At 47.7% G+C, this 13,455-nt stretch overlaps 1 protein-coding gene across 7 annotated transcripts in view; it reads left to right on the top strand.

The window, feature by feature from the left end:
• Positions 1-13,455, top strand: part of DPF3 (double PHD fingers 3) — a 506,881-nt gene that overhangs the window by 157,577 nt on the left and 335,849 nt on the right. For 4 of the 7 annotated variants that reach the window (XR_013600839.1, XM_078659479.1, XM_078659477.1 and 1 more), the window contains exon 2: positions 11,538-11,704. Coding sequence is in view for 5 of the 7 variants with exons in the window: in XM_078659479.1 (XP_078515605.1) it covers positions 11,538-11,704 (167 nt within the window). In the remaining 2 variants the exon portion in view is untranslated. The remainder of the gene's footprint in view (positions 1-11,537; positions 11,705-13,455) is intronic. The other 3 variants (XR_013600840.1, XM_078659480.1, XM_078659478.1) reach the window with 1 other exon arrangement.

Genomic DNA, 13,455 nt, shown 5'->3' with positions numbered 1-13,455 from the left:
TGTAGTGACAGAGCCACCAGGCTCGCACTATACAATGTTATTCGTACAGTCACCCGGAGGACGGGCACGCCCAAAGGTTTAAAATAAAAGGGCGCATGACCACTTGGAGTCTTGGCTCGTATCACATAAGTGCGTGTGTCTCAGTTATTCCCGTAACACAACTGAGGCCTACCTGTACTCCAGAGTGGCCGCCCGGTGTCTACTGGCCACCACACCTCTGTACAGGCATAGCATACACGCCTCACCCTTCGCACAAGCATGGTCAGGTGTATAGCACATACACCGCCCTCTACACATTCACGGTACAAAAGGGGGTGGTGATGGACGGAGCATCTGAACCAATCAAACACTCACACCCAGTCAAAAGATCTGGGTTTAATCCATCACCGTTCTTTCGCCCACTCAGCCACCCCAGTTCAGACATGGCCATATGCAAATGTCAAGTCAAGTCATAACATTTATATAGCGCACTACATACCCAGAGGGTTTCAAGGCGCTTAGGAAGGGGAGGAGGATTATTTGTCAAATATCCACGTTTTAAGCTGCTTTCTGAAGGCTAGGTGATTCTGGTTGAGGCGAAGGTAGGCGGGGAGTGAGTTCCATGTTTTGGCAGCCAGGTATGAGAAGGATCTGCCTCCCATGGTGGTCTTGTTGAAGCGAGGTACAGTGGCGAGGGCTTGGCTGGAGGAGCGAAGTTGGCGGGAGGGGGTGTAGAAGGACAGTCGGGAGTTGAGGCAATCTGGTCCGATGTCGTAGAGTGATTTGTGTGCGTGGGTAAGTAGTCGGAAAGTAATCCTCTTATTAACGGGTAGCCAGTGGAGGTCTTTAAGGTGGCCAGAGATGTGTTCGTTGCGTGGGATGTCTAATATGAGCCTGGCTGAGGCGTTTTGGATTCGTTGTAGTTTCTTCTGGAGTTTAGCGGTGGTACCTGCGTAGAGGGTGTTTCCGTAGTCCAGTCGGCTCGTGACTAGAGCGTGGGTGACTGTTTTCCTTGTTTCGGTGGGGATCCAGCGAAATGTTTTTCTGAGCATGCGAAGAATGTTAAAGCAGGAGGAGGATACGGCGCTGACTTGTCTGTTCATTGAGAGTGAAGAATCCAGGATGACGCCAAGGTTCCGTGCGTGGTCTGTCGGGATGGGTGCATTTCCGAGGGCTTCCGGCCACCAGGAGTCGTCCCATGCAGAGGGGGATTTACCTAAGATGAGGACTTCTGTTTTGTCTGAGTTCAGTTTCAGACGGCTTTGTTTCATCCATTCGGCGACTTCTTTCATTCCTTCGTGTAGGTTAGTTTTGGCGGTGCTGGGGTCCTTGGTGAGAGATAGGATCAATTGAGTGTCATCCGCGTAAGAGATGATGTTGAGGTTGTGTTGGCGGGCAATGGCCGCGAGGGGGCTCATGTATACGTTGAAGAGGGTGGGACTGAGTGAGGATCCTTGTGGTACGCCGCAGATGACTTCAGAGGCCTCGGACTTGAATGGTGGGAGGCGGACTCTCTGGGTTCTTCCGGTGAGGAACGAGGTGATCCATTCCAGTGCCTTTCCTTGGATTCCGATGTTTCTGAGGCGTTGTAGAAGGGTGCTGTGGCAGACTGTGTCGAAGGCTGCAGAGAGGTCGAGGAGGATGAGGGCGACTGTGTCTCCATTGTCCAGTAGTGTTCGAATGTCGTCTGTTGCTGCGATGAGGGCGGTCTCAGTGCTGTGATTGGCTCGGAAGCCAGATTGTGAGGGGTCGAGTGATTTGTTGGCTTCGAGGAAGGCAGTGAGCTGGTTGTTGACGGCTTTCTCGATGACTTTGGCCGGGAATGGAAGCAGCGAGATGGGGCGGTAGTTTTTGAGTTCGGTGGGGTCTGCTGTTGGTTTTTTCAGAAGGGCGGTGAGTTCAGCGTGTTTCCAGTCTTCTGGGAAGGTAGCGGAGTTGAAGGAGCAGTTGATGACGTCTCGGAGGTGCGGAGCTATGACGGAGTCTGCTTTGTTGAAGATGTGGTGAGGGCATGGGTCTGTGGGGGATCCAGAGTGGATGGAATTCATCAGGCGGATGGTGTCCTCAGTGGAGATTGGGTTCCAGGCGTTAAGGGTGTTAACGGGGGGAAGATGGTCAGCTGATGGTAGGGTGGGTTGGCTTCCGGGTTGGTTGTCAAAGCTGTTGTGGATGTCAGCAATCTTGTTGTGGAAAAAAGAGGCTAGGGAATCGCAGAGGGCTTGAGAGGGGGTGATGTCGTTGGAGTTGGCCGAGGGGTTGGAAAATTCCTTGACGATGTTGAAAAGTTCCTTGCTGTTGTGGGCGTTGTTGTCAAGTCGATCCTTGAATGCTGTTTTCTTGGCTTTTCGGATCAGTTGGTGGTGAGTACGGATGGCGCTTTTGAAGGCGTCCTTGTTGCTGGTGGATGGGTCTTTTTTCCAGGCCTTTTCAAGGGAGCGGCACAGTTTCTTGGACTTCTTGAGATCATCGTTGAACCATGAGGCCTTCTTGTTGCCAAGTTTGTGTTGACGTTTTTTCAGTGGTGCTAAGGTGTCGGCGGTGTTGGATAACCAAAGGGTGAGGTTGGAGGCGGCTTCGTTGGCGTTAGAAGATAGGGTTGGGGAGGTTTGAAGGAGTGATGTGGAGATCTGCTCCGTGGTGATTTTGTTCCAGTTTCTTTGTAGAGTTGGTTGGAGGTGGATGATGGGTTTCGGCTTGTTGTAGGTGAAGTGAACGCAGCTGTGGTCAGTCCAGAGGAGATCCGTAGTGTGGCTGAAGGAGACATGGTTGCTGGAGGTGAAGATGGGGTCGAGTGTGTGACCTGCGATGTGGGTGGGGGAAGTGACCAGTTGTTTAAGTCCGAGGTTGGCGAGGTTGTCCAAGAGGGTGGCGGTGTTGTGGTCGTTGATCTTTTCAAGGTGAAAGTTGAGGTCTCCCAGAAGGATGTAATCTTTGGAGGGGAGCGCGTGTGGAGTGATGAAGTCCGTGATGTCTTCACTGAATTTTGCGCGGGGTCCTGGTGGTCTGTAGAGGAGGGTGCCTCTGAGTGTGGTCTTGGGGTCGATGTGGATCTGGAAGTGAAGGTGTTCGGAGTTGGCGAGGTTGGCGTCAGAGCTGGTTGAGATGCGGATTGATTTCTTATGGACGATAGCGATTCCACCTCCTGTATGGTCGGTGCGGTCCTTGCGTGTGATCTTATAGTCATCAGGGATAGCGATGGCGATGTCAGGGGCGGAGGAAGCGTTCATCCATGTTTCCGTTAGGAAGGCGACGTCAGGAGAGATGGTGTCTAGTAGGTTCCAAAGGTCAATGGCGTGCCTGTGGACCGAGCGGGTGTTGAGAAGGATGCATTCTAGGTGGTTGGGGTCTGGAATCTGTGGTGTGGTCGTGGCGGAGATGTTGTTGGTGCCGCTGAATTTGCAGGAGTAGCAAGAGAAAGGTCCATGGGTGCGTCCAGGAGCGGCTTGGACGCAGTTGGGGGCGCGACCAGGGTTAAGGGCTAGGAGGGTGGTGGCATCGTAGGTAGTGCGGGGGGGCTGGGGAGCGCGAGGGGCAGGGGGTCTGGCGCTGGGCGCGGTCCAGGCGCGGACGGGCGTAGACGGGCTTACCTTTGGCGCACCTTCGGCGCGGATTGGGCGCGGTCGCTGCGCGTGAACGCTGCGCGCGGGAGCTACTGTCATATATGGATGGTGGAGGGGGAGGGGCGAGGGCGGCTCAGCTGGGAGGCGTGGCGGGCTCAGGGGAACACAACAACAGCACTAACAAAATGGAGGGGAGGTCAGAGCAGGGCGCCGGGGGAAATCACACACAACAATGCAATTCAAGCAATCTAAGCGCTGTGGGATAATAGCGCTATGAAATAACGAAGCTTACAAACAATTCGAGCTATGCAAATAATACAGCTTGGTTACAAAGCGCTATGCAGATAACTCTAATACAACTTGGTTACAAAGCGCTATGCAGATAACTCTAATATAACTTGGTTACAAAGAGCTATGCAGATAACTCTATTTGGTTCCAATGCAGCAATACAATACCACGCTGTGAGGAGCAGCGAGGGGAGCGATCACTCAAGGCTGGAGCAGCGAGTGAATCACAGCGCTGAGAGGTTTGGGGAATGCTTTTTAGTGCTTGTGGGAGGGCGGCTCAGCTGGGAGGCGTGGCGGGCTCAGGGGAACACAACAACAGCACTAACAAAATGGAGGGGAGGTCAGAGCAGGGCGCCGGGGGAAATCACACACAACAATGCAATTCAAGCAATCTAAGCGCTGTGGGATAATAGCGCTATGAAATAACGAAGCTTACAAACAATTCGAGCTATGCAAATAATACAGCTTGGTTACAAAGCGCTATGCAGATAACTCTAATACAACTTGGTTACAAAGCGCTATGCAGATAACTCTAATATAACTTGGTTACAAAGCGCTATGCAGATAACTCTATTTGGTTCCAATGCAGCAATACAATACCACGCTGTGAGGAGCAGCGAGGGGAGCGATCACTCAAGGCTGGAGCAGCGAGTGAATCACAGCGCTGAGAGGTTTGGGGAATGCTTTTTAGTGCTTGTGGGAGGGCGGCTCAGCTGGGAGGCGTGGCGGGCTCAGGGGAACACAACAACAGCACTAACAAAATGGAGGGGAGGTCAGAGCAGGGCGCCGGGGGAAATCACACACAACAATGCAATTCAAGCAATCTAAGCGCTGTGGGATAATAGCGCTATGAAATAACGAAGCTTACAAACAATTCGAGCTATGCAAATAATACAGCTTGGTTACAAAGCGCTATGCAGATAACTCTAATACAACTTGGTTACAAAGCGCTATGCAGATAACTCTAATATAACTTGGTTACAAAGCGCTATGCAGATAACTCTATTTGGTTCCAATGCAGCAATACAATACCACGCTGTGAGGAGCAGCGAGGGGAGCGATCACTCAAGGCTGGAGCAGCGAGTGAATCACAGCGCTGAGAGGTTTGGGGAATGCTTTTTAGTGCTTGTGGGAGGGCGGCTCAGCTGGGAGGCGTGGCGGGCTCAGGGGAACACAACAACAGCACTAACAAAATGGAGGGGAGGTCAGAGCAGGGCGCCGGGGGAAATCACACACAACAATGCAATTCAAGCAATCTAAGCGCTGTGGGATAATAGCGCTATGAAATAACGAAGCTTACAAACAATTCGAGCTATGCAAATAATACAGCTTGGTTACAAAGCGCTATGCAGATAACTCTAATACAACTTGGTTACAAAGCGCTATGCAGATAACTCTAATATAACTTGGTTACAAAGCGCTATGCAGATAACTCTATTTGGTTCCAATGCAGCAATACAATACCACGCTGTGAGGAGCAGCGAGGGGAGCGATCACTCAAGGCTGGAGCAGCGAGTGAATCACAGCGCTGAGAGGTTTGGGGAATGCTTTTTAGTGCTTGTGGGAGGGCGGCTCAGCTGGGAGGCGTGGCGGGCTCAGGGGAACACAACAACAGCACTAACAAAATGGAGGGGAGGTCAGAGCAGGGCGCCGGGGGAAATCACACACAACAATGCAATTCAAGCAATCTAAGCGCTGTGGGATAATAGCGCTATGAAATAACGAAGCTTACAAACAATTCGAGCTATGCAAATAATACAGCTTGGTTACAAAGCGCTATGCAGATAACTCTAATACAACTTGGTTACAAAGCGCTATGCAGATAACTCTAATATAACTTGGTTACAAAGCGCTATGCAGATAACTCTATTTGGTTCCAATGCAGCAATACAATACCACGCTGTGAGGAGCAGCGAGGGGAGCGATCACTCAAGGCTGGAGCAGCGAGTGAATCACAGCGCTGAGAGGTTTGGGGAATGCTTTTTAGTGCTTGTGGGAGGGCGGCTCAGCTGGGAGGCGTGGCGGGCTCAGGGGAACACAACAATCAGTCTGACCCTGTGCCTCATGGGAACAGTCCATCCCGAACTGCCAAGCCATGCCTTCCCTGGACCGGAAACAAGCATCCTAGGACCGGTTTCTGGCATTTCAGCCGTCTTCAGCCGGGCTTGCTTGAATCCAGTGGCAAAGTGAGCAAGCAGCAGCAGACCCCCCCCCCCCCCCCTCCTCCCCCCTCTCGCCCTCAGTGCTGGAACTAGGGGTGAGGGGATGTTCCAGCACCCCAAAATAACCATGCTGGAGTTCAGAAAGTGAGCAAGCAATAAAGATGCCTTTACTTTTGTTTTTATCTTGCCACATTTGTTGAGCGTTCAAAGACCGTGCTCAAACGTCGGGCTGTGTCTTCTGACAAACTGCTGCTTGTTATTTTAACTGGGATTGGGGTTTACTTCTCTTTTTCTGACTCCACTGAATTATCTGACACTCTTGCTGGCTTACAGGGAGTGTGAAAGGAAAGGCTACAGGAAGCTGATTTTTGCTTCTACACAACATTTAAATACTTGTAAAGGAACTTACAAATATTCCAAAACGTATCAGTTTGGAAAACAAAATGAAGCAAAAATGTTTATAATTACAAAGTGTGATGGAAACAAAGATTTTGATACAAAAAAACTTTACTTGGTGAGCCGAAAGTTATAAATATTTGCTGAAACCGGACACATCTATAGTTTGCGCCTATGTTTTTTTTCACTAAAACTGCATGTCTTTGCACATATAATGGAAATTTCACTGGAAAATGTGCGGTCTGTAAATGACAGTGCACTACCATACCAGGCTATAGTAATATTTTTGTGACAATGTGCTTCGAAGTGCACTACATGCGAGATGCTACCCCCCCGTACCACTCCTGCTAAATGGGTGTGGTTGTGACACTTGCATTTTTTTTTTAGAATCCCCAGGACTTCAGTGATGTAACATTGATGGCAACACCCACCGTTGGGAACTGATTCCAGCTCCATTGCACGTCTCTCCCTCCCCACTGCCACTATATATTGTGCGCTCAGTAAATATCCCGGAAGTAAATACCACTGATGCACGTGAAAATCAAACGGGGAATGTTTAAACAATTTACTCCAAGCACCTTGGCGTATTGCACGCTGTTATCTGGCAGTACAAGACGCGCTGTTTATTTAGCCCGACAGACTTTCTGCCGAGTCAGTGTGGTATTTTCCAAGCGTGATGGTGAAGCAAGGCCCTGCCCTGGTCGCTCTGAAAGGATGCCGAATGCGTTAGGACATTAAGTGTGTTCCTCTGACCGCATGTCACGGAACAAACCAGTCAGCACTCAGCAGCGATGGAAACGGTCGCTTTGGCTATTGGTAGCTTCAAACCCCCATTACGTCACATTCATGCCAACATTTGAGAACAGGAACGTGAGAGATTGTAAGAAAAAAAATTGGGAGAATGTATTTTACTCATTGACTTCTATGTAAGCAGAAGGAATTTCAGACGGGAGACTACTAAAATAAAGCCAGTTTTGCTTCAAAAAGCGAGAGCCTACCACCTGAATCGGGGAGGTTGGCATGTATGCATCTGTTTATGATGTTCTCTTTTTCTGCCAGTCGCAGCCGGAAGGCCAAAGGCTGCATGAGAAGGGAAATTGGGGGGAGCGGGGATTCCAGCACACTGATCCCTACCCTACGAGTTAATTCCTCTGCCCTCTTGGCTGCCTGTCCCAAACAATTCTCGTTTGAAAGAAACGTGCTCGTAGCCGTTGGGTGCCGCCATGTTTTATTTAAGGCTTCCGGTCACCGAGGCTAGACTTCCGGTTCCTGTTGACGTAGGGTCTCCGGTGATGAATGCCGTTGAAAAGTCACTACTTCAGACCTTAAGCCTTGCAACATGGGGGCGGTGGTGTCTATTTCCTCGTGATGGGGGGGGGGGGAGGGGGGGTGTTGTTATGTTAGAAACAGTAAATGACTATGCTCAACAGGCCCGAACAGTAACCCCCATGGAGGGTCCTAATTAGAGAAATAACGTGGGGCGGGGCCTCGGCGCTGTCTGCTGACACTGCTGGCCCTCCGAGCAGGCACTAGTTTTCGGGTGATATCAGAATGGGAAGGTTACCCCTAGGTTATGGTGCTTTCAAGATGGCTGCGCCTATTTCAGAAGCTCCTTCACACAGGCGCTCTCACATCCCAGTGCGTCACCTCTGAAAAAGTACACTACAAGTTGTCTTCGCTTGTTTATTAACCCCTTCCATGCTTATGACAGAACGGTTCCGTCATGAGCGACGGTTGAGCTGTGCTCATGACAGAACCGTTCCATCATCGTTCCATTGGCTCAATGGAACGTTCAGCACAGCGCAGGAATCTGCGCCGCGCTGAAGCGGTTAAGATATCAGAATTCTGTCTAGGGCTCTATTGACATATTAAACTGCCAGGCTGGAGCTAGAGTGGCTTGTAAAGGTGAAACTAATATAAACCACAGGACAAGCTACCTTGGATCATTTAGTATCTGTTAACTACGCCAAAAAAAACTGTGATTCTGGGCAAATCACTTAATCTCCCCGTGCCTAAAATGAAAGTGCGTCCTCATGTAACCTAACTGGTGCTATGTAAAGCGCTCTGATAACTGATTCGGTTTGGGTCTAGTTCGCGCTATATAAAACTCTGCAAAAAAAACAACAACAAAAAACTAGTTTAGCATGGATTTAACATGTTATTTTTCCTAGTCTAGAAAATACTAACTCACTCTTTCACTACGGATGGTTTCTGCAGCCTCGGGGCAGGTGTAACGATATGACCTCACAGTCTTCTGTGCTTCAGATGTAGCCTGGAGAATGTGGAGGGTCATGTACTCTGCAGTTAAGGAGTTCAAGCTGAAATTTGAATGCGGCTTATACCTTGTGGAAATTGTATATACACAGATGTTTTGTATGCTCTAATTTTGTATTTTATGAACATTGCAATGGTTATAAGTAACTATGCAGGAAATAAAGAAACCTGAACTTGAAACTTGAAATTTGGATGCTGTGGTGTGCTATCTGGTTCTCTGTACTGACAATAAGGGACCAAAATCTGCTTATTTACATGTGGAATGTTGAGAGCTCTGTTGAAGATAATGGAAGTGAATCGGGGCCAATAATAGGTGTTATAGATCTTCTGCTCCAACATTCTAATGCTTTTACTTCTGTTTCTCCCTGTTTATTTAAGAACATTCTATCCAACGTGGGTGGAATGTTTTAATAGCACTGTAGCCCTCGTACTCTGAGCTTTATTAGTTATGAAAGGGCCTCTTCCTTGCTGTGGGTCCTCACAGGAAGCTTTGGCCTGTAACAAGGGGACAAAGTGGGGGATAAATGCGGGTAGACTGCATAAACCAACTATTTCCACAGGGTTCACCCTATCAAAAAGTTGGCGCCCACTAAAATATGCATAATTGGTGTACGGTGAAGATACCAGGACCAGTGCTTGAAATGAAAAAATAGAAGTGCAGGTACTCTTACTTCTCACTTCTGAGAAGTGCCGGTACTCTCTAAAAGTATAGCATTTCTCTTAAAGTGCTGTTACTCTCCGTCTCAAAATAAGTAAGTACTGGTACTCCGTACCGGACAGTACTGACCAGAACACTTTTACCGGCGCCTGCATATTGTCTGCTTTTGTTACGAGCCTCAGCAGTGCAGGCAATAAGGAGGGGGTGTTATTTTAAATTCCAGCTGGCCCCAAAACAAAGGCAGAATTTAAGGGGCCACCACAACTCCTTTTGTTCGAGTATATTGGCTGGGAGCTATCTAGACCCTCACACATAGATGCAAAGCCAAAGAAGGGGAAACAAAAGCATACTTCTTGTTATCACTTCAGAGGTTCTTAAGAGGGGAATGCTGTTGACTTTATTCAGTCCCTGTATACAAGAGATATGTATGCACTGTTATAATGTCAGATGTGTTGGTCTGTCCCAGTAATTAACACAAAAAACACTTTAAGTGCCGCTATTTTTTCTAATTTGTTTTATAGCGTTACTCATCCCAATGCAGAGTGCCAGAGTGCTTTCTTTACATCACACATAAACATTGTGCATTGACAGTAAATCATGTGAGTAAATCAACGTACAGGTTACGTTACGTCATACATGGTTACAAGATGTAGGAGTTGCAAGTCCTTCATAGCTCACTATGCTATTTTAGAAGGATTACTATTTAGGAGCTGCAAGTAACAAAAGGATTTTGTGTAAAAAGGAGAAACCTAAAATAAAAATCTATCATCTGCATGTTACATGATGTGCTTTGCAGGAGACACATTAACCCTCTATGCTATTTTGATTTCAAACTGGAGCAAGACAAACCACAGCTCTCTCCAGAAAATGTGTTAACCTCCAGAGTAATCTTATCTTTATTATTATTCCCTGAGATTTACTGGGCGCACAAAGATCTCTGCAGCAGGTGCCTTAACCCCACACGATATCTTAAAATGCAGACTTTACAACCAATTAAGCTGAACAGATTTACTGCCACATCGGGGCCAATCTGTTTGTGGCAGATTTTAATAAAAAAAAATGTATATGTTGAGGCCCAGATTTTGCATCAGGGTTGCGTCACTTTTTTGTGATAATCGTGATGTTAAATCGCATAATGCGCTCAAGTTTACTCATTGTAGTACCGCTAAAAATATGTCTGCGGTGCTAAGATCTTATGCCACTTCTTGTGAGGTCATGGGTTGTGATGTCACTTTCTGTGATGCCACATGCTACTATGCCACCTGCATACTTCCTAAATTGATTAGTCCCCTACTTGCCTGTAATTCGGGAAGAGAGCCTTTTCACAGCCGCTGTAGCTCTAAACAAGGTGCTATCATGCTACATCAAGAGTGATTTTTACTGAAGATTTTTATCCTATTTAATTGTGGTTTTGTTAACATTGTGTCTGCGAGGGTGAGTGAGGGTTGAAAGTTCTGTGTGCAATATTTTGCTAAACAACATACTGCTGATTGCGTGGAGTTCTTGTGGGTAGCAAACACTCGGTGAAAGTAGAATAATGACATTAGTTAGTATGTTTTGATCATTCACACTGATTTTCACACTGGGGGAATAATCCACTAGTGACAGGCATCAATCCCTGCAACAAATTGTTTGTCGTCAGTTGAAAACTGTAATTCACATGCATGATGTCATTCCTATAAATTATGAAAAAAGGGCATTTTCTTCAATTATCCCCCAACTCTCCCCCCACCCCCCAGATATCTTTCATGCGCCTAGAAGAGGCCACGTAGGCGCTATACAAAGCCCTGAATGTAAATGTATTTTGAGTTTGAATGAAATGTGGAGAAGTGTGGCTCAATGGTTAGAGTGGCAGACTCTGATACAGAGGTCTGGCCCGGGACCAGGGTTCAATTCCCGCCTCGGCGGGTCTTGGGCTCAATTTCCTCGGACCTGATAATTCTCGCCTCGGTGCCTATTCTAATCATGGGTCCCACTCTGCAACTCTGGGCAATAGCTTGCTTAATCTCCACAACGGCCCCAACAGGGCTGGGATGCCTGGCCTCACCTTGGGGGTGCCCAGGAGTGGACATTTCACAGGGAAAAGCCAGGAAGGGTTCCACAGCGGTTTGTGTTACAGCACCAGGACACCCCAGTTGGGGTATTAGTGCGCTTTACAAGTACAAATTACATTTACATGTTGAGATTGGTGCCTTAATGCCTCTTCTCTTGTGTCCACAGCCTCGGGGACCAGTTTTATAAGGAAGCCATCGAGCACTGCCGCAGCTACAATGCGCGCCTCTGCGCCGAGCGCAGCGTGCGCCTCCCCTTCCTCGACTCCCAGACCGGGGTGGCGCAGAACAACTGCTACATCTGGATGGAGAAGCGGCACCGCGGACCAGGTACAGGTGATGACAAGAGACCATGGGGCGGGGCGGGGTGAACCTCGTGGGGTTTCATTACCAGAACATCTCATCTCGCCAGGGTCCAATCTGGGCGAAGCCATCCCAGGTCCCAGATGCGCCACGCGGCCCCCTGGGTCACCGGGGCAGCTGCCAATTATACGCCTCCTGCTGTTCAGGGATGCCAGTCCCTTGTTTATATATAGCACCCCAGCACTGCGCGAGCCTCTCCATAGGCCCCTTCTACATTCCCAACAAGCATTGGCGAAGCCAATAGGTTTGCCGTTGACTGCCACTCTTTGCTTCTTTTTGCACATCTGTATTGCTGGGAAGCTGATGGGCCCTCGTCAATCTAAACAAGCATTGGCAAAGCAGTAGGTCTCGCATTTTGGGACCCATTGGCTCTGTCAATGTTTTTTAGTAATGCTGTGCAACATGGCTAAAGAAAACAAAGTGCTGGGACTTGTAGGCCAAAACTTGCAGTGGGAACATGCAAACTACCGGTCATATCATCGTGCTTCATACTGTTGGCTGAAAAACTCACTGAAGTACAGAAAGACCTAGTCTTGCTATTGGCTGAGGTGTCTGCTATTTAATAAACGTACGAGACATGCAGTTATTTGTACAATTGTATGGCAGACACTACTACTGCATTACCCTTTTTTGTTATTACCTGACACAGAGATAGCAATTAACAACTTTAAAAGTGTTCAGAATGGAGTGACATGCAATGATGGAATCCTCTGACCAACCGATTTTTGCAGCAAGTGTGTTAACCCTTGGAGCTACCACATCAGTATTTCTCTGTGGCGGTCTGTGGGTGTCAATACTTTAAGGTGCATCGCTGTTTCCAGAGGGTAGCCTCTAGCCACGGATCCTCGACATAACGTGAAACTTCCCCCTCAAAGCTGCTTGCTTTTTTGTGGCTTATTTGAGGTCAGTGAAAAAAAAAAATAAGTGCCAAGTGTTGTTGGCTGAATGTGTAGGTGCTAAACTGTGTGCCGTGCCTCGAGGTTTCATGCCTAACCCAAACTACAAAGCAAACTAGGACAAAAACAACCATTATTCTATTAACACAGCTTTTTACAGCTTTATGCCACTTGAACTAAACTCCCGGAATCTATCTCGGAAGGGCATCGGATTGGAACTGAGTCAGTGTTTGACCCAGAGGTCTAATGCCTGTGATAAGAACATACTATGCCAGTTATTTAATCTCTTTAGGCTCGTATATCTGCTCTCATTTTGCTCTGATAAAGGAAAGAATGCCCAGGTTTGTGTCCAAGATCAAAACATCTTAGGTAAAGTGGAGGACTAGATACTAGATATTGTCATTATTAACCCACCTGGTTCTTATGAGTGACTGATTAGAAAAAATACAAAAATCGCGTTGTCATGTAAACCACCCTAGTGCACCTAGCGCGTGTTCCCCAAACAAAAGGATGTCCTACGATAGACCACGTCCTTAATGATGTACTGTGTCATTTTTGCAATGCTGCTCTCATAAATTGTTAGTTTACTCATTCTTTCAGCTGTTACCAAACATTACCGAAGTGTCTAGAGGGTGGAAAGAAAGTACTTTTTGAATCACAATGGTTACATGTAGATATCCAGTTCAAAAGCACTATTTTCTTCGACCTTAGAAGGATGAAAGGCTAGATGATCTTACTTAGATTCAAGCAAAGCGTGAGGTTATGCCCGAAATTTTCAAAGAACGAGTGAGAAACTCTTTCGCCATCAGGCACAATAAGAATACAAAG

Source organism: Lissotriton helveticus, chromosome 9 (genome assembly GCF_964261635.1).
Source record: "Lissotriton helveticus chromosome 9, aLisHel1.1, whole genome shotgun sequence".
NCBI lineage: Eukaryota > Metazoa > Chordata > Amphibia > Caudata > Salamandridae > Lissotriton > Lissotriton helveticus.
This window is presented reverse-complemented; position numbering and strand designations above follow the sequence as displayed.